Source organism: Rhineura floridana, chromosome 12, assembly GCF_030035675.1.
Source record: "Rhineura floridana isolate rRhiFlo1 chromosome 12, rRhiFlo1.hap2, whole genome shotgun sequence".
Classification (NCBI taxonomy): Eukaryota; Metazoa; Chordata; class Lepidosauria; order Squamata; family Rhineuridae; genus Rhineura; species Rhineura floridana.
The window spans coordinates 24,994,416-25,016,394 of NC_084491.1; the positions used below are offsets into that span (position 1 = coordinate 24,994,416).

The following is a 21,979-nucleotide window of genomic DNA, read 5'->3' on the forward strand; positions in this document are numbered from 1 at the left end:
TCAAAAAGTGTAAGTGGTAGGGGCGCATCTGGTGCCAGCCTAGTGACAACCAGGAGTTTCCTCAATGACCAGATGATGGTGAAAACCTCTGCCTAAGACCCTGGAGGAGAGCCAGTGTGGCTTAGTGGTTAAGGTGCTGGACTACAACCTAAGAGACCAGGGTTCGAATCCCCACACAGCCATGAAGCTCACTGGGTGACCTTGGGCCAGTCACTGCCTCTCAGCCTCAGAGGAAGGCAATGGTGAACCACCTCTGAATACCGCTTACCGTGAAAACCCTATTTATAGGGTCGCCATAAGTTGGAATCGACTTGAAGGCAGTTCATTTCATTTCAAGATCCTGGAGAGGGTCTTCTGCTGGCTTGAGGCATAACTTTGACAATCTCTCTCCCCACCCTTGCCCACAGCTCTGCCAGAACTTGCTGTCCTGTCCATATGTGAAATCTCTAGCATATCCGATACAGTTCCTGTGCCAAAAGTCATCAAATTTATGCACACCAGCATTTTTATGTGTATTTGCTCAGTTTGTATCTTCCTAACTAAATCTAAGTGTCTGCAGAATCGGGAATATTTTGCTAGTGCTCAGAAAGAGATGAAGATGGAACAGTAATGTAACCTGACTTGGGAGCAACATTGGAGGAACAGGACTAAAGAATGCTGGAATCACTTGCAAACACTTGCAGGCCTTCATAACATGTATCTCAAATCATAAAAGCTTGAAAAGTTGTGTTTTGTTTAAAAAAAGGTAATGAAGATTCTCAGGAATCCAAATTTTCTGCCACATACCAGATTTTGTATGGAACTAGGCCCGAATGGAATCATGGAGGGACAGCAACCCTTGGTTTCAGCTTTGATAGTCAAGAAAAATGTGTGCTTGCCATAATTTGCTCCCTCTCTCTGCTGAGAAAGGGACAGTGTTTATGGAGCTCAAGGTCCAGACAACTTGGAGGTTGTGAAGCCATACTGCCATCCTCAGCTCTTCTCTGAGTTTCAGAAAAACTTGGAAAGCAGCAAGGAATCTTGCTGGTTTCCAAGCATCTCCAAGGCTCGGCATATTGTTGGCAAGAGTCCTTCTTCTTCTTCAGGCTCAGGAGAAGCATGACCATTCTTCCTGACGCTGTGTGAGCAGGTGGTTGGACTTGTAGACTCTGGAGCTTAAGGAGGAGAAATAATAGGTGCAAATGAGCATGGCTGTTCATAGGGATGAAAATCAGATTTGTTGGTGTTTATGGTTTTTTTAAAAAAGGTTTCACCTCCCCCCCATGACACACTGAAGCAAAAATAGAACAAGACAGAACACATGGACCCACCCATCATCCCCACTACCATCAGCTAAGTATGAGCAATGCCGAACCCTTTATTTAAAAGCTGACGTTTCCCCACCCGCTCCTCCCACAGTTTCAGCAGTGTTGGGTTTTTGGCCACTGCTGCGGTTCTCTGTTCTTACTTAGCTGACCGACATGGCAGATGGTTTGGGTTGCGGTGATCTTTCTTCCTGGGGAGTCTGTCTTCTGGCTGGGCATCCTTCTTGTTCTCTGTGCCTGGCACAGACATGATGGATTCCTAGCAGTGCATTCTATCAACTTCTGTAAAGTGCCAGGAACAGCTCACTCTCCTAAGGCAGAAGTAGCCAACTCTGAGCCCTCCAGTTGTTGTTTGACTTCAGCTGCTATTATCCCTGATCATCTTCCATGCTGGCTAGGCCTGATGGGAGTTGAAGGCCAACAATATTTAAAAATGTAAATATACTGCCTTCAAGTTGATTCTGACTTATGGTGACCCTAAGAATAGGGTTTTCATGAGGCTGAGAGGCAGTGACTGGCCCAAGGTCAGCCAGTGAGCTTCATGGCTGTGTGGGGATTCGAACCCCGGTCTCCCAGGTTGTAGTCCTACACCTTAACCACTACACCACACTGGCTCTCTTCCAACAATATTTGGAGGGCACTAAGTTGGCTATCCCTGTCATAAGGCATCCTGTCCTTCAGTGGGTACTTTCCACTTGCCCTGGAGATGCTTCTCCCGCTGCCAGAGGCCTTGACAAACAGATCCTGCTACACTGTAGCTGCCCAGTTGTAGATTTGTCAGTATTTTGTTGCTGCTTATCATTGCTCTGCTTTGCCATTTGTTTCTGGTGCCACCGATTAAGGCTTGTCAGCTCATAACTTATACATTGGGGGCATTTCTCCTTTTTGCTTGTGAGTCCCCCAAATTCCATGGTCTATCTTCAGCTGTGGCTGATGCAAACTAGCTAACCTGTGAAGGTAATGTCCAGCTAGAGCAGGGAGAGGGAGCCGCTTTTTAGCCTGAGAGCAGCATTCTCTTCTGGACAGACTTCCAGGGGCTGCAGAATAGTGCTGGGTGTAACCAGAGGCGGAAGTGGGTGGACCAGTGGAGGCAACTCTTGTCTTTTGTGCAGTTAGCTGCATTCCAGGCCAGCCATGCAAACGCCAGTGGCTTCTACATGCATATGCATACACTTACCTCTTATCTTCCATCCAGGCAAGCAAGAGGAATTATTACAATTCAGTGTACAGTTATGTTCCAGCCAGCCAAAGGACTCAAGGAGGGTGCAGAGCAGAGCCGGCAAGGGGTGTGGTCTATTGGAGCCATGGCCTAGGGAGAGTCCCAGGGCTGGATCCCACCCCTGTGCTATAGGATTCCTACTCCTTGTATTCTTCTAGGTCAGGGGTGGGAGACCCCAGGCCCGAAAGTGGCCCTCCAGGCCTCTATCTGGCCTTGGAATTCTCCCCAGGCTGCAATCATCACTGACTTTGCTTCACATCCCAAGTGGTTTTGTCTGCCTCAAATATGTCCTTGAACTCTGATAATGTCTCATGTTTGCCCGGATGAAGGATACAAAGGGGTGTGTGACTACGTGTAGAAACTTCCCTACTGTAGAAAGGTAAGATTTGCATTTGTTGCTCAAGCCAGTTTTACCTCTCACCCTATTCACTCCTGCCAATAGCCCTCAGAAGATTGCCCAGGAGAGACTGCAGCCCTTGAGCAGAAATGCCCCCCCTCTAGGTGTGTAACTCTTACAGAAGGAGTCTTCAACCTTTTCAGAGTGGAAATTGTCCTTTAGATCAAACATACATTATAGGACCCACTTAATTTTTACCATGTATGTTTATGGCGACAGTGTTGCTGGTGCGACACACCTTAGGTTAATCTGTGACCCAGTTGAAGTCCATAACCATAGATGCTCAATTTTCAAATCTCCTCCTTTGTGTGTGTGTGTGTGTGTGTGTGTGTGGTTCATTCCTGGCACCTTTTGAAGTGGAGGGGAACATGGAGTGCTACAGCAGCTGATACTGTTGGGGGATTAAATCCTATACTTATTGGGGTAAAATATGGTCACATTTTGATGATACTTGACAGACACCAAAGGGAGAGCAGCAGTGTAACCAGGCAGAGTTGGGAAGCTGAACTTGTGTTCTGTTGGTTTCTGCTTTGTCAAGGTGTTCTTGTTTCCCTGCTGGATGCTAGGAAAGCAAAGCAGCCCATTTTGAAAGCACAGTATCAGTTCATACTGAAGAAACAAAGTGAATTAAGGCAAAACTGAGAACACCCACAGCCATTCAGAGACTCAGTTTCAAAGTTACATTGCTTGCAGCCCCCAGCTTAAGGGGAAATAACTCTGAGAGACCATTTGATGAACGTTGAGACATCTGTGTATAATTTCCCTACGAGATGACCCAACACTCAACATGGCTTAATAGCTTTCAACTTTATTTTGTTTAGCTTGCACATACGCAACCATATTTGGGGATTATAACCCTAGCGGTGATCTGCTGCAGTTGTCTAGTTAATTGTTTTTATGATTGTTGTTGGACTGCAGTTATAGGATAGAGATGATGATGGAGAGCAGAGGCCTTTACTACAATGCCACCAAGCATGATGCCCAGCGTTTTGTACCTGTGGTGAAATAAAAGTGAGTCCGGTGGAGAGGCAGATCTTCATGGGTGATGCTGGATTCTGCAGTGATTTTGGACTGAAAGAAGGCCAAATCTTGATTCTATAATTCCAAGAAAACAAAAATGCAGATGCCCCTTCTTCAGTTTCTATCCATTCCAGATGTAATGGTCATTAGGTAGATTGCTTTGTTTTGTAATAATAAAAAGCTACAAAACTTAGCTGCCCTTCACCATAAGGTCCTAGAGCAGGGTTACATACAAAAACTGATAAAATAGTTACAATTATAAAAACATGTAAAACTGTTATAACCCAAACAGAGCAGTATATAGATTCAACAGAAGAGGCAGGCCCCACAAAGCAAAGTACATTTAACTGTCAAAGGCCAGAGTAAAGAGGTGTGTCTTCAGCCTACGGTGAAAGCTGTACTGTACAACAAAGATGCCAGATGCATCTAAATATTGTTACATTAAAATTGCCTTTCATGGTACTCCATATGACTCCTAGAATAAAAATGATTTTACCATTCTGCAGAAGCTTCCTAAGATCTAAACTAGGTGGCGCTTACAAGGGAGGGAGTTCACACTAAGACTTCCATGGTCCTAGGGAGCGGAGAAGTACATGTGGAAGTAGATGGTCTCATAAGTAGGCAGGGTACAAGCTCAGAGATGACTCCTTAAATTGGGCTGAGAAACTGGTCGCCTGTGCATCTTTGGAGACTTGGCACAACAGAAGTTACGGGACTACCACACTTTGTATCAGCTGTGGTTTCCAAACCACCTTTGAAGGGCAAGCCCTTTGTAGAATCCTGCCGGATTCTGGCATTCTAAGAGCTGATGAAGTTGACGTACAAGTGGAAAGCGGAAAACGTTTTCCTCAACACAACCACACTCTTTGTCCAGGAATACTCTCAAGCTACATGCAACTTGTTCTCTAGAAAGGAGTGTGTCCCTGTTAGGAACTGGCAATGTTCCAGCTCCAAAACGGCAACCATCAGTCTCTCTGCTTTATCTAGATTTGTACTCTACCAGTCACAGCTTGTAAGTATCTCTTCAGGAATGGCAGTCCTGTTCTTGAGTTGGTGGAGAATAGAAAAATAGAAATGGCTGTTGTCCACATGGTGTCATTAGCATGCTTCAAACCTGCAGGCAATCTTTTCTAGCAGTTTAATATATATATTAAACCATGTGGGGACAAAATTGATCCTTGCAGTAGCCCACAGAATAGTTCCCATGAGACAGAAGAGCATTTCTGAAATACCATTCTCTGGAACTATCCAGACAGGTAGAAGGAGGAATCATTGTAAAACTGCAATTGCAACCTACCTAGACAACTTCAAAGAATCTGATGGTGCTAAATAGTATAAAAGGCCCTAGAGAATCGACAGGATTGCTCTTCTCCTGCCCTGAAACACTTAATCCCCCAAAGCATCTTCAAATCTGAAACTTGGTCACATGCCAGACTGGAATGGGTCAAGATAATCTGAGTCTAGAAATGCCTAGAGTTGAACAGCCACTGTCCACCTCATTGCTTGCCTAAAGGAGGGAGGCTAACACTGGGTGATAGTTGGTAATATTTAGAGTCAGGAAAGATTTCTTCAGTGTTGGTCTTACTAATGCCCCTTTGAAAGAAGGAAGACATATCCTTCCTTAAAAGTGGTAATAGCAGCTACCTGCATGAACACCATCAGCTTCCTATTGTTGGGCAAGAAGAGCAATGGCCACACTCCTCTAAGCATCTTGTCTACAGGTTCCATTAGCTGAAAATGATTCATGCAACACCATTTTGGTGAGGGCCCAGATGCTTCAGCTGTAGGATCTACAATCAAAATGGACTATTAAGCTGGAGCAAATGAAAGCATTTTTCTCTGCAAAACGCCAGGCAAACAGTTCACAATAAGTCAGTGAGAATTCAACAGCCTTCCCCTGGAGATCTGGTGAAGTCCTTAACCATATAAAATAGCTCTGTTGGATGGCACTGCACTGTTGCTAGGGTGTACAATTGCTCTGCCATCACTGCATGGAATAGGCCTTTTAAATGGGCTCTAAAAGGGACTGAATTAAATAAAGACTTTATTTTCATTGATCATGTGTTTTAAACTAATTACTTTTTAAACAAATTTGCTATCAAAGCCTCAATATAGATTTTTTTTTGATATACTGAAGGAAGTGTAAGGAAAGTTTACAATTTAATAAACAAAAGAGGACAATCTTTAATAATGTATTTATTTCATTCTCTGTTATGGTAACATACCAGGGCCAAAAACAGCCTTACATGAAATGTACCCTTATACATTTGATAATCGGCCACGCTCTGATTACATTGGGCCTTCACCAATTCATCAGCTAAAAATCTAGTTGACCACTTTGTTTGAATTTCAGATTAGTCTTCCTCCACTCTTACAGACCTTGCTGCTTCATCTCCTATCATCCTTCAGTAAACCAACAGGTAACTTGGACTGAGACCCACAGGGATGAACATGTCAGTTTACCAAGCCATTTCCCTACTCCAGAGAGAGTCCTGGCATTTGACAGAATAGCTGGAGGCATTGGCATAATATCCCTCAAGGACATTCTGGAAATTAACAGGATCCATCAGCTTCTAGGTGCAAACAATGTTAATCTCTCCTTTCTCCGTAACCTCCCACTGTGGAAACTAGGAATCCTTCTAATCCAAGCCTTTGAATTTGGTGAAAGACATTAGATCTAATGTTGGATAAACCAATTAGAGTAATTCTGACTTTGAATTTCATAGTGAAAGGGCATGCCTATTTTGTCTTCTCTGCATTAGAAAATAACATTTTAGGGCCTTTGGAGGGGGTTTATGGGTCAAAACCAGCAACGATAAGCTATGCCTGAACATCTACAGAGAGTGCTGGCAGATGGTGAAGGCCCATTGTGGGCGCCATGTGCTCCTGATGACTTGTCAGGAGACAGACTGTTGTGTTCAACGTTAGATGAAGCTTCTCAAAGTCATCCAGGCTTTAAAGAGTATTAGTCAGTTTATCCTCCTGAAATCCATTATACTTACCAGGAAAGAGAGAGTATTGTAAATCTGATAGCTTCCCCCTGCTTTTCTGTTCTATTTGTCCTCTAGCCCTTTTGGCTCCTGTAGTCTCTAGGCATTTTAGGAAGCTGGAATCAGCCAGGTTTGTTCTCTGCTGCCATAACAACTGTCTCCATGGAAATAGAGATCCAATGAGAGAACTTTTGTAAAGTCTGTTTTGGCACCCTCCTTATCTTTGCTCCATTTCAGAACCTGTTTCGAAACTAAAACAAAATGTTGCTAGCCATCAGCATACCTTTCCAATTCAAGCCTTCTAGTTCTCCCATTTTTGTCCTTTCCCAGATGAAATTGCATTGCATGGGTCAGTCCTTATCCCTCAGTCTGGATGCCAGCGAGGGCAATATTGCTGCACTGTCTCTGAGCTAGGAAGAGAATGGGGTGATCTGCCAGACTGGATTTTACTGTAGCAAAGCCGAGTAAGAGTTTGCACCTGTACTCTGCTCTCGTGCTAGCAAGATTCCACAGTAACATGGTACTCTTGCCCCTCCCCTATCCTCCTTCCCTTCTCCTCCTTTCCTTCCCCCTCTCCCTCCATTCCCCTTCTCCTCCTCCCCCATGGTCAGTTTCACCTATCCTAAGCATGATTGGATGGGAGTAAATCCTATTGAACTCAATAAGCATGCAAATGATAAATCCATTCTCAGCAAACTTACACAGGATCCCATTTCTTACCTCCTGGATTAAAAAGCAGAGAAATTCACTAATAGGCAAAAAAAACCTTGCAGTTTAAGAATGTGCTGAAATATCAGCAGATATTTCTACCAAACTATTAAAAGCGGAGAAATTGGGCAGCTAGAGTGAATACACCATGAGAGCAGGAGACCTGACCTTCTCTCTGACAGAATCCAGCATCACCCGTGATTTCCATCTGTCATTCTGTTGCCCAGTCACTCAGTTTGGACAGATGTTTTTGGAGGTATTTACTATCTGCTTGGGATTCCACCATCCTGAACAAACTGATGTTGCCTGCAACTTCACTACCCTGCTGTTCAGTCCTGAATTCAGATCATTTTTGGAGTAAGCACTGCCTAAACACAATTTCCCTGGGCCCAGTACAGACTTGTAACATAGGGTCCCCTCCCCCATGCTTATTCTCAAGAATTAGAGAATTGATTGGTGCGTGTGAGCTTCTTTAGGTGGCTTTATTTAAGTTCCATGCCTGGTTTATATTTATAGCTAAACATGATATGTACGGTATGTGTATTATACATAAGTGACCAATGCCTGTTAGACACTGCTGTCTGCCTCTGGGATCTAGTTGTGTTGGTTTTTCTATTCTTCCTGGAGTCCAGAGATCGAATTTATCTGCAGACATATATTCTGTAAATCCTTCTGGCAGGCCTGGCTCCTACTCTCCGTGGACTTCTGTATCCCTGATTATTAAGGTTCTTGTTCCTCTCTCCTGTTGCCAGTTGTCTTGCTACACCCTGCTAGCTCAGCTTTTCTTTGCATAGGAAATGCTAGCAGGAATTCTGGGACTTGTAGTTCTTGAATAAAGTATGTTAAATGGACACACACACATTTTCTCTTTCCGTCCTCTCATACTACAAGCCTGTAGATTTTCCTGTACCCTGTAGACTAGAAGAGGGCCTTAGCCGGTAGCCCACAGTTCAGAATGTTATTTGATTACCTCCACCAAATCTCATAAGATCTGGGCACTCCATATATCTATACCTACAGGGAAATAAGTTTTCATAAGCATCCTTAAGCATGAACTACAATTTAATCACGTTCTTCCACTCATGGTAATAGGCTTGTCACCCAGGCTGGGTCCCCCTATATAGCTCTGGGCAACTGGGTCAAGTGTTCATACTCTCCCCTTGGCCCCTGGGAATAAGTTAAATAAAGTCAGTCCCAATACAAATCCCTGCAGTAGATGTGGGAAAAGAAGCCCTGTGATTTATTTCCCACCGTTATGAAAACTGTTCACTTGCTTATACAGACCCTTGGAGTTTTGTTCTTAAAATTAATTTTTCCTTAGTACTGTTTTTACGTAAATGCCATGTAATAACCATACTGCCTCTCTGGTTGGCTTCTAGCTTGTAATGCATATTTTAATTGTTATGTTTAATTGTTTTTATTAGTTTTTTCTTGCTTTCCTCTTTGGCTTGCTTTATTGTAGCATTACATCTGGTTTACTTGGTTCTCTCCCCTCACACTCCATTTTCTTTATTTGGACAAGCATTCCACTTCTTAAAGGAACCTGCCTTGCCTTTTTATTTTTTAACCTCCTTGATTCTGCCATTTAACCATGCTGGCATCCTAATTGTTCCTTAAAAAAACCCTAATATGCTTTTAAGCCTTTTTTATAGTGGTTTGAAGGATGTTCCCAAGTTTTCTGAAAAGATTTTAGTCTCCAGACTATATTGTAGAGGGAGGCCAACAGTTTCCAGATGAATATGTAGCAATGATTTATTGATTCTCCTTAAGATTTGGAGAAATGAATCTGTTTACCAAACATATCCTATGTTTGGTAGAGTTGCCATGGATAGCTGCATAAAATTAGCCTTATTTTATTATTTGCCACCTTGGGTGGTTTATTGAAGAAATGTGGGGCGTAAATTCAGTCAATCAGCCATCCAGTTTCCCTTTTCTCATAAAATAAATATCCTGGGAAACTAAGACCGTGTTGGACTTCTTGGGCAATATTCTATATGTATTGAATGTTAATGGTCCTGTGGCCACTATTTCCAAGCATTCCAATAGTGCTCACATCTTAACACCAGATTTTGACCTGTTTAGGATTGAATCAAGAGTCATTCCTCCTCTAGTTCAAGACTTAATATCCCAAAACACAGTTGCTTATTTTTTCTAGTAATCTTGTGACCATCTGAATTTAGATCTCCTTTACTTGCTGCCAGCCAGTCATTTTGAGGTAGTTGGTCATTATTACATTTGTCTGTTTCTGCCTCTCCTACTACTTTTTGCATCTCGGTTTTACAATCAGAGGTTTGATCTGGAGTGTGAGACTTTTTTGGAGTAGAATTTTTACCCATAATTTGCTAATCACTGTCAGTTCATCGAGTGTTTCCAATTTGTTGGAGTCTATTCCACCTTAAATACAGAGTAACAGTGCTTGAAGTACAATCTGCTCTGTCCTCCTTACAGAGCCAGGAATAGCTGTGTCCCATTTAATGTTTCTGATATTCCCACAGTTCTTCTAGTTCCAGGGAATGATGCGAGAGTACATGACGCAGCAGCTAAGCATGTGATCTGGGTTTGGTCAGCCCCTGGATGAGATACCAGCCAGGACCCTTGTCTGTGCCACTTAGAGTTCCATGGAAGGAAGGTAGAATATAAATACAGGGTTTTAAAAAAACATTTTCTACTACAGCTAGACTGGAATCTTGGATTTCAGGTTTTAGAACTGGCATTAAAACAGATACCTGTATCACTCTATAGAAAGAGACAAAGGGAAAACCCTGCTTTTTTCATGTGAAATGTGCATAAGCACATTTTTCCTGTTTTTCCTGAGTTTTTCTGAGTTAAGGGAGCTTTCCTCTAGTAAGTGGATTACATATTTAGTTAGGGATTTTTGGTGAACTGAAACTCTTGTATATGAGAAAAAAACCTAACTTTACATATTGTTGTTGTTGTTGTTATAGTTTATTTATACCCCACCTTGTGACCAAAAGGCCCTCAAGGCAGCTTACAAGAAAAAGACAAATATAGAAATACATCAATAAAACAATACAATTTACAAAAATTAAATAAATAACAAATAACATTATTAAAAAACAGTGATTATAAAATCCACTGAAAATACAGAGAGGTGCAGGCGCCTGGAGTGGCAGAAACATCTCAGGCTGCCCCCAACAAAGCTGTGAGTTGGTTCTCTGTCTTATGGTTCTCTTACATATACGGTGATGATGTCCAAGGTGGATGTTGTAGAGCTAGAAAAGGTATGGAATAGGACAACCAAGATGTTCAGGGGTGTGGAGCAGTTCCCCTACGAGGTTACAATTTTGGGGTCTATTTACTTTAGAAAAAAGGTGAATAAGAGGGGATATGATAGAGGTGTATACGTTTATGCATGGTGTGGAGAACATGAATAAATATTTATTAATTATTTATTACATTTATATATCACCTTTTCCCTCCCAAGGAGCTCAAGAGGGGGTACATTGTTCTATCCTACCCATTTTATCCTCACAACAACCCTGTGAGGTAGGCGGAGAGATACTAATTGGCCTAAGGTCACCCAGTAAGCTTCATGGCTGCGTGGGGATTTGAACCCTTGTCTACCAGGTCATAGTCCAACAGTCTAACCATTACACCACTACTAGAACCCCCGGTCATCTGCGAAGCTGAATAGTGGGAGATGCAAGGAGGACAGAAGTACTGCTTCATATACAGAGACGATGTTGTGATCAGCATGTTGGACTAGGACTGGGGAGCACTGGGTTCAGATCCTGTGAAATTTACTGAGTGGCCCTAGGTCAGTCACAATCTCTCAAGGTAACCTACCTCACAGGATTGTTGTGGGGATAAAATAGAGAGGAGAGGGAGAGGAATTTTTCCTTGAGGGGAAGGCAAGTTAGAAATGTAATAAAATAATAGTTAAAACTGTGACATTTGCTGCAAGATGTAGTAATGTCCACCATAGATGGCTTTAAAGGGAGACTAGACAAATTCAGGGAGGGAGAGGTAAGACTATCAATGGCTACCTTCAGGATCAGAGGCTCCAAGCCTGAATTTTCCCCACTTGCTGTGGGAACCGATAGTAGGAGAGGGCTATTGCCCTCATGTCCTGCTTAACACACCTGTTTAGCCATGTGGGAAACAGAATGTCAAGTAGGCCTTTGGTCTGATCAGACATGGCTCTTCTTGTGTTCTTATCTGATTGTTTAGTTACCCTTTTCTTTTTCCTCCTGAAGAATCTTTTCTCACAGCACAATGTGCTGCTGTTGAAAAACACCTTTCCAGTTTGGTGTGCGTGTGTGGATTCTGAGAGTGTAATCCTGTACGCACTGTCCTGTGAGTAAGCCTCATTCATCTTAGTGGGACTTGCGTCTGAATAGATGTTGTGTAAGATTGCACCATAAATTTTCTAAACACATGATATTTCGTGAGACTTCATGTGAGATTTGTAGCAGTGTTCTGAAGGGCTGTAGCTCAGGGGCAGAGCATCTGTTTTGCATGTAGAAGGGCCCAGGTTCCATTCCTGGCATCTCCAGGTAGGGCTGGGAGAGAACCCTGTCTGAAACCCTGCAAAACCTCTGCCAGTCAGTGTATGCAGTACTGAGCTAGATGGGCCAAGGGTCTGACTTGGTCCGGCAGCTATGTGTGAAGCAACAGAAGAGAAAACAAGGCTTGTCTTCTGTTGTTTCACTGCCTGTCCAAATGCTCTCTCGCTTAGAGCCATTGTTGGGATACCTTCTTCTTAACCTGTGGAAGTGGGGGGAAGGGCGCAGAGAGAGAAGAGAAGAGGCTTGTTCTGTGAAAACTGAGACTGCTTCTGTATCCTGGCACTGAGTGGCCCCGGGCCAAGGAGTATGTGCCTCTACTTTCCAATGACTTGGAAAGGGCAGCATCGAGTGTCTGCCATTCCGTTCTGATCTTCTATCGCAGTGGTTCATATGTCGCTCTGTTCAGCAAATTCAAATAGTAGAGGTAAATCTAGTTGTCATTTTAAAAAATGTAATAAAATGTACAAAGTTAGCGCCACTTGCTGTCCTCCATTGTCCTGTCCCTAATTTTAAAGCTTTTTGCCTCTTGTTGTTTTCCCACCTTACCGTGACTGACCACAGCTGCCCTTTTGCTTTGTCTATTTTTAACCTTTTTCTTTTGTCTGAAGGCTATCCTAAGCTAGACAGAACTGAGTGGGGAGGGAGGTATTTAGTGTGATTGAGTGCCATGATATGAGTCACAGCACTCTCCAAAATAGTGACAATGCCTCCTTTCTGGCACTGGAGCTTTCTCTGGTTGTGACTTTCAGTGAGGGAAGGGTGACTTCTGGTCTTAGCCCAGTGTAAAAGCCATGCAGGTCATTTTAATACAAATGCTATTAATGGCACAATAGTTGGCACTCCTCACTTTAACCTAGGAAATCTGCCAAAACAGCATGATGGAAAATGCAAGGCAAATATTGGCAGTATGTGGCTTTGTACAACCATATACTTAAAGTTCATGCAAACCAACTCCTCCCCCCAAAAGAATCCTGGAAACGGTAGTTTAAGTGTGCTGGGAATTGTAGCCCTGTGAGGGGTAAACTACAGTTCCCAGGATTCTTGGGGTGGGTGTTTTAAATGTTTGGTATGTACACAGCCAAAGTGTGTGTATATGAGAGAGAGAGAGAGAGAGAGAGAGAGAGAGAGAAGGAACAGAACGTGTCCCATGCTGTTTTCCCTGTTACCTATAGCAGTGAGAAGGGTATCCTCGGGAGGATGTGAAGTCATGTGGGCTGGCCCACTGAGGCTGCTGGAGCTCTTGTTGGGCGGATGTAGTGGGCCTAGCAGCTTTCTGCTTTAGCTTGGTGTTCTCCTGTTTGCTTGCTTGACTTTTTTGGTCTTTGGCTCTTCTTATGCTCATCCATTTTGACAGCCAGCCTCTTGCTCTCTTCCCTCAGGAAACAGGAGCTGTTCCAGTCAAATCCTGACAGTTACAATGGAGCGGTGCGAGAGAATTACTCCTGGTCCCAAGACTACAGTGACCTGGAAATTAAAGTGCCGGTGCCCAAGCACATTCTAAAAGGCAGGCAGGTAATGAGAACACCAGTTGTTGGGTAGTCTATTTGTGAGTGAGAAGCTCCCCTAATATTTTGCCTACATGAAAGTGATGCTGGTCTGTGACAGCACAAACATGCTTTGCACTGTAGTTGTCTTGAGCCATCCACCAGAGGGCCACACCAAATTGCCTTTCAACTGCGGCAGCATGCAGACATTATCCTTCAATGTTGCTGGGAGGCCTGTAGAAGATAGCTCTAACAGGATACTCCTTGCTCTGCATGGTCTTCGCAGATACTTAACCAGGCTCCTCAGGGCTCTGCTTCTAATCAGCAGAATATTTTGCATGTTCCTTGTCTCCCTCCCCTGCCTTGTCTGCACAATTATGCAAAATAGACTTGCACCTAAGTAAACTAACTCAGAGATTCAACAGTAAAGGAGGGACCATTGCTGAGTAGTACAACAAATGCTCTTCAAGCAGAGCATCAATTTCTAGCATTGCCAGTTAGAAGGACCAGGCAGCAGGTGATAGGAAAGACTTCCCTGTGCCTAAGACCCTGGAGAGAACCACTGCCAGTCGGCAGTGAGAATACTGGGATAGATGGACAAATAGTCTACCTTAGTAAAAGGCAGCTTCCCTACGTTCCGAAAGTAACAATAGGATAACACCTTTTTTTAGAACCACTTCACAAAGAAGAAAGCAGTTTTTAGAATTGATAAGAACTCTTCAGCAGGCCAGATGTTGACAGAAGCCGGGGGGGGGGAGAGAAAGGTGGGAGGAAAGGATGTTGCTACGCAAAATGAAAAAGCCCTAGTCTGTAGTTTGCAGTAGTCTCAAAACAGAATGAGGGAGGCTTCCTTCATGACCGCCTGCCATTTTTGTCTGCGCCCATAAACATTACATTTCCTGGGTTAATTGAACTACTCAAGAATCTGGACTACCCAAGAGCTTATTTTTGTTTCTGACTTGTTCACTCAGATTTGCCATTCCTTGAATGTGTAAAGTGAATTGAAAGTCAGTGGATACATCCATACCATATATGTGAAGCACATGGCTTCCACCAAAGAATCCTAGAAACTGTAGTTTACCCCTCACAGAACGACAATTCTCAGCATCCTTAACAAACTACAGTTCCCTGAATTCTCTGGGGGAAGCCATGTGCTTTAAATGTATGATGTGGATGTGACTACTGTCTTAGCCAGGTCCTGATTCTCTACTTTTATCCAAGGAAAAATAGTTGTGTAAGCAACAGCAGAATTACCATCTCTGATGGGTGGTTGTCAGTTCCATATAAAACCACAGTGGCCTTTAAAGGGCCCAACATAATCAGCAAAGAATTCTTTTGCAGCGATTATCACCTCAGCATTGTTGATCTGAGATAAGCTCCGAACCATTATTGGGTGAACAGCCCCATTGATGTCAAGCTGGATTTTTTTGGCAGATGTTATTTTCCAGGATTCCTTTTCTGCTGTGTGCCCTGGGACTCTTTCCTTGTGGAGTGTGAAGTATTTTTTATTGTTGCTTGCTGGGGAATCCGCTGCTTCTGCAAGCCGAGGGTGTTTGCAGGATGAATTTAAGCAGGAATAGTATCTGCTGCTGAAGCATGTAGCAAAAACAGGCATATATTTAGCTCCATGTGACTTTCCTGGGTCAGTGGCTCACACAAAAAAAGGTGGACTAGAGCAGAGGTAGCCAACCTTGTACTTTCCAGATGTTTTGTATTACAACACCTGTCAGCCCCCGCAAGCATAGCAAATGGTTGGGGATTATGGGAATTGTAGTCTACAACATCTGGACGGCACTCTGTTGGCTACCCCTGGACTAGAGTTTGATGAGATCTTGAGTCAGACATGCCTCCTTATTTAATTTTCTCCTTGGGAGGGGGTATCAATAACTCCCTACCATTTTTCTCCATACTCTGTTTTGTTTCTGTTGAGATATATAATATTTTTATGGACAGAAGAATGATGTAATTTATCTTGTCCATCTGAGAGGCAGTTTTCTGCTGCAGCCCTATTACTGAGGGGGAGGTTGAAGAGATGTACACAGACGTGCTGACTGAAGTGGTTAGAGGGAAAGCTTATTTTTACTTCCTGCTATCAGTGAAGCTGTTAAAAGAAGCAAGGGGGGAGGAGTGATTTTGTGTGTGTGTTACATCTAGAAAATGGCTTGTTTTTCTTCCCCTCCAGAGCAGCTGAATGGAGCACACATAGTTTTGTACATCAGCTTCAACCTACACAGCTTTGTGTCATGTCAGAATAGTCCTGTTGTTACAGAAGCATTAGTTGACACTGACTGTACAGACCTAGGGGTAAGAGCTGATAGCATAGCAATTGGGGAAGCCAGCCAAGGAAGCGCAAAACAGAACTTGTTTGTTAATTCTTACAACAAAGCCAAATCTCAGAATGTAGGCTTGGATGTTGAAGAACAATAGGGGGTACAATAAAGTACAAACTTGTCTCCCTGCTGTGGACTTGCAGTGTTACTGGCTAGTTATATGCATTTTTTCTCCATTTAAACCTTTGCATGCACCTATTATGAATCAACCTACATTTTTTTCCCCCCTCTCCCCCTCTCCTTGGTTCTTGCATCAGGTTACATTAAATACAGACACATCAGCTGAGTTCACATGTAACACTAAACCATGATTTAGTGCTATCAAGTGCTTTGTCCTCTTCTGGCATAGCCACAATGAGGAAATCAGAAGCTTTCACTTCTGCTTTTAGCTAACTCCAGCTGCTCATTATGTCCAAACCTGGACAAACTGTGATTATGGTTAAGTGTGGTTTAGGGAAATGAACCACCTTCACATGTGAATAATGGCATTGGTTAGTGTCCTAAACCATAGTTAACACAAACCACATTTTTCAGGACATAATGTGTAACCATAGGTAGCTGAAAATGGAAGCAAACACTTTGAATCTCCTTGCAATTCTGCTGGAGGAGCAGAGTGGAAGGGGGAGTGCATGAACCCGTAGCTCATGGACGTAACAGTATTATGTGTGAACAGGCCCTCTTATTGTTCGTTGAAAAACATAGAGAGGAACCCTTCTGGGTCAGATTGGTCTACACCAGCATCTGTTTCCCACAGTGACCAACTAGATGCTTCAAAGCTTTCAATAGTTGTTTGTCCCCCATCCAGTGGCAGGCTGCCTCTGAATATGTAGGCTTTACTAAGCTGTCCTAGGCAACAGCTATTGATAGGGCCTGGCCTCCGTAAATTCGCATTTAAAGCAATGTAAGCCATTGACCATTCCCATTTGTTGCGACAGAAAGCTCCATAAATTAGTTATGCATTGTATAAAGAATGTTTTTCTTTAAAGAGCCCAGAAGGGCCTAGGCAAGACAAGTAGGGTTCAGTTAACTTAGAGAAAAGTGGGAATCAATAAATCAGAGGTGGCTTGTGCTTTTATTTTTCACCCCCGTCCTTTTTTTAATGAGCAGCCTAGTATGAGCAGGGAGTACGCCTACTGTCTCTGAAAGCCACAGTTTGATAACCGATGAAGTCACTTTGTGTTATTTTCTATCTTATTTTATTTTCTCTGTCCCTGAATATAAATCCATCTGCCAGACAGTAACCCAATTTCACTTAAGAAAGGCTAATCTTTGTAATTATGAAACAAAACTAGTCAACACTGTTCTTTTTACTAATACACCAACATTTATTTAACATGATTTTATTCTTTTTTACTAATACACACACTTAAATTGTTTTGACATCATTTTATTTCGTTCATTGTCGGCCCCTTGACTTGGTTTCCTTGTAAATGTACAGCAACAGGTAATGGGTTTTCCTCGTTAATTTTAACCCTATCCTGTTGTCCCAACTTCTGTAAAAGCTTGAAAGTAGAAGAAAATAGGCCTCTTGTTTACAGCACGCATGCACTTTTCATTAGGGGAGGGGGAGAGTATTTTATTGACTTGTTTCTATGCTTTCAGTAGGTGTTTGTGTGTACATTTCTGAGAAGAAATTGAGGCTGAAAGCCAAGTCAGTATTGGGCTTAATTTCCTTTTTTAAAAATATGTTATTAATTTTTCAAAGAGGTAAGTAACAGTACATACAGAACAAGTAACCCTATCCCCCCGTTTCCCCCCTTGCACCCCCTTTCCTCCCCTTGCCATATGCAAGCTATCTCCTGTGGGATACCTCAAGAAAAGTTGTGAAAAGTAAGTGAAGAGACCAGCTTATATGGGTCTCAGCCCCAAGACCCTTCTCCATAATTGTACATGGGTTGTTGGAGGATGTAAAGACTGTTTCTGAGAATTCACATAAGTAATAGAACAACAGTATTGAGCTTAATTTCTGAGCTCTGCAAGGCCCATGGAATTATCTCAACTGAAGCTTGAACATCTGGTCCTGCATTTTGAAAGTAGTGCTCTGCCCCCTGCACAGCTAAAGTATATCCTTAAATGTTTCTAACTTGTTGCTTGCAACCAAAGTGATACCTATAGAACAACCAGAATCTCAAGTTTTTATTCTTTTGGTTTTTTTAAACACAGCCGTGTTTGCTTCCCTCCTCCAGATGTGCCTCGTGAATGGCACTAATTTGTGAGGGGGCTAAAAAAGACTGCAACTCTGTTCTGCTTCACTCTATGGGTCTGCTCAGCAAATAATTGCCCAACTGAGGAAACTGTGAGCTCCGTGTATGTCAAACCTGTGTGCGTGTTTTTACTTTTCCCTGTTGAGATTAATTTGTTGGAGTCCTGGACTCTTCATCGTCTGAGTATACATAGTCTCAATAGCACACAAAAAGGAGGTATAAATTTTAGTAGAATAACAGTGTGTTCTGTGTATAACACTTTTGTAAGTCCGCTATTGTTGTTTGGTGATTATGAGCATCAGAATTAGTATAGCAGTGATAAGAAAGTCAAGGAACTGTGTTTTGAATGTGAAGACCTGCCCTGAAACAGTTGTGTCATGCCGAGCACACCAGCAACGTGTGCAGCCTCTCACGTGACCAAACTTCTGTGTAGCCTGATAATCTGATAGAAAGATTCCTTTCTTCTGGTGGTGTTTGATCCAATATAGTTGCAGGGCTGTGCATATTCTGTGCAGCTGCAAAATGGCAAGTTTCTAGTCCTTATGACAGCAGCAGAACTATTGTCACTGGCAGGTAAAATTTTGTTCCAGGGTTCTGATAAGCAGAACTTCCTTTGGTCAGAGTGGAGCCTTCTTGCCCCTTCATTCCCCATGAGCACTGGTCCACAACTCTTTTATTAACTTTTATCAGCTGCCTTTCTAGAAGGAGCTTTGTTCATGACCGTGCCCGGTGAAATAAAAATTGAGCACCTTAAGCAAAATGCAATAAAATGATAAATTCTGCCCTATAGCCCATTTCCCCTCCAATATCTCTTCCATTTTCCAGGGCTTTACAGAATTCTCTTTTAAAATTATCCTTGTGTTCTCTTTGGTTTTTTTAAAAATGCTACTAAAAAACCCAAAATGTTTAAAACCTAAAAACATTTAAATGCATTTAAAAAACAACAACCAATCTTTTGGCTAAAACAGATTAATCAGTTAAAATAATTGATTAGTTAGATTAATCACCTATAAAATTGTGAAATGCAGCAGCCTTAGAGGAAACTGTTGCAAGGAGCAGCTCCTTTTGACATCCATTTGCTTTGCAGGTACACACCAACCTTTTTAGTTTATGTATTTCTTGTATGTTCTGGACTAATAACAATTTTTCCATTCCCTGCTTGGCTGTGTCTTGTTGCACAAGGTATTCACTTCTTCTAAGACTAGAATCTGCTCTAGACAATTGCCTGCCAAAAGTGTCCCTTTTTGTTTTTAGTTCTTTCCATCTTTCTACTGAGTTATGACACAGTTACTTACTAAAGTAATTTCCACCTCTGTTTACTTCCAACTTTGAGAAGATGAGTCACTAAAAGTCACCTAAGTAATGATAATACTTGAACATTTCAAGTGAGAATCTCAATGCCAAACTCTGGAAAAAGTCTGGGAAAGCATGCAAGCTGATCTAATGCAAACTCTCTCTGCTTGTAAAGCCTTTTTTGTTGTTGTTGTTTCAAGGTGAAGACCAGATCTGAGGGAATGGCTCAACAGAGTCAGTCTGTTTCCTCACCCCACATCCCTGTGTCCCCATCTTTAGGACTAGAAAGGCAGAGTATAAATAGCAACTTCAATACTATTGCCTTCCTCATGGGTGTGTCTTTGCTTACTTGGACAAGCAGCAAGTCGCCTACCCCACATCTATCTGAATCTGCTGTTGTGTCCTAGGAAGCTGGCCTCCCCACAGAAGTTGTCTGCAGTCAAACCTCCACTCCCCTGAACATGCTGTATTAAAGAACAGATCCATCTTTGCTTGCTTTCATTTTCTGCTCAACTAAAATTTAAGACTTAGCTTTCCAAACTGCCACTCTAAAAGTGGGAGTTCTACACTGGGCCTTTGTGTAGAATGATGCTTCTTCCAGCCACTGTTGAAATTTAGCAATCCCCTCCCCATACAACCTGATCCATTCTGCAGATGTATATAATGACTGTGTTATAATACGGTGCTAATCATAGAACCTTTGGGCCTGATGCTTGTATCACTGAAATAACCCTTTGCAGGCTTTCCTTCATACACTCCATGTTGTGTGTTATAAATAACAGGAATTTCATTGGGATATATAAAAGGCCTCTTTCAACCTGTAGAAATCTTCAGAAAAATTCCTTTGTCTCCATGCCTTTTCTTGATAAGGCTACTTTGTCAAGCCTTGTCAAGCATTGAGAAAGTGGATAGAGAAAAGTTCTTCTCCCTCTCTCATAATACTAGAACTCGTGGACATTCAAAGAAGCTGAATGTTGGAAGATTCAGGACAGACAAAAGGAAGTACTTCTTTACTCAGCGCATAGTTAAACTATGGAATTTACTCCCACAAGATGCAGTAATGGCCACCAGCTTGGATGGCTTTAAAAGAAGATTAGACAAATTCATGGAGGACAGGGCTATCAATGGCTACTAGCTGTGATGGCTGTGCTCTGCCACCCTAGTCAGAGGCAGCATGCTTCTGAAAACCAGTTGCCGGAAGCCTCAGGAGGGGAGAGTGTTCTTGCACTCGGGTCCTGCTTGCGGGCTTCCCCCAGGCACCTGGTTGGCCACTGTGAGAACAGGATGCTGGACTAGATGGGCCACTGGCCTGATCCAGCAGGCTCTTCTTATGTTCTTATGTTCTTAAGCCTCTGTATCTGGGAATAATGGTGACAATCACAGCTTGATTATAGCTTTCCTTGTCTGAGAGGACTCCTTAGTCCTAGTCTCTCACACTAATCACCAGCACACTGGCTTTCTAATTGAAAGTTATGTTTTGTTTTGTATTTTTAAGATGCCCTGGATCCTTTGTAGCAAAAGTGAAGGGCCAAGGAACCAATTATATAAATATTTTAAGTTATTAAATGTAGACCCCATTGTTTATCCTGCATGGTGACTGTATTCCAGTCCTTTGTCCTAACCCAGAAAGGAACAATATGGGGTAAAATGACCTTGCTAATTTTCTTGTCTGTCATCCCCCCCCCAATACCTCCAGGTTTCTGTGAATATCGCTAGTACTTCAATTCATGTGGCAGTGGTGGAGGAAAGTGGGCAGCGTGTGCTTATGGAAGGCACCTTCACCCACAGGATCAACACAGAGAACTCTGTCTGGAGCCTGGAACCAGGAAAGTGTCTCCTAGTAAGCACCTTTTCATACTGAATGTGTGTGTATATGCATATGCGCGCTCCGTACAAGTGTGCTTTTCCCCCAGAAAGCATTTGAGCTTTAGTTGCTTCTGGGTTGGTATGGGAATGCTGAGATTGTTGTCTTGAAGACTGTAACAGAGGCATTGCTTGCTTAGCTCTGCTACACAGATAGTTGATTAACTGCACAGAAGATCACTCGTCTACCAATTTTTTTGCATGTGATATTCGGCTTTTCTTCCATGGACCTCTATGCACTGACCAGACACCGATGTGCTTAGCTTCAGGAGAGATGCTGCATTATGTGACTTTAGACCATATGCTTCTTTATGCTTTGTTTTTCTTTCTGCTTCTTACATGAGTTCTTATTCTCCACTCAACCTTATTGCTATTGTGTTTTTTCTGCCTGTACTTTCTTCTATCTTTTGAAGGCTGTGAAGCACATTGGGTGACCTCAGACCAGATCTCTCTTATTTATTTTTTCTTTTGTTGCAAGTATGAAATGTGTGTGTGGAGGGGGACCACCCTGACCTGCTTGAAGGAATGGTGGGACAAAAAGATAGTAAATAACATAATAGATGGTTTGGAAGTGGGAAGTATAAGAAGAAAGTTTCTTTTGCAGTGCACATAAACTTCTCTGCTTGGGCTTAGTTAAA

General features: G+C 42.6%; 1 protein-coding gene across 1 annotated transcript in view; it reads left to right on the forward strand.

Annotated features, from left to right (window-relative positions):
• NUDCD3 (NudC domain containing 3) overlaps positions 1-21,979 on the forward strand; it is a 65,196-nt gene that overhangs the window by 22,833 nt on the left and 20,384 nt on the right. The window contains exons 3-4 of the mRNA XM_061592724.1: positions 13,547-13,679; positions 21,175-21,318. Coding sequence (XP_061448708.1) covers positions 13,547-13,679; positions 21,175-21,318 — 277 coding nt within the window. The remainder of the gene's footprint in view (positions 1-13,546; positions 13,680-21,174; positions 21,319-21,979) is intronic.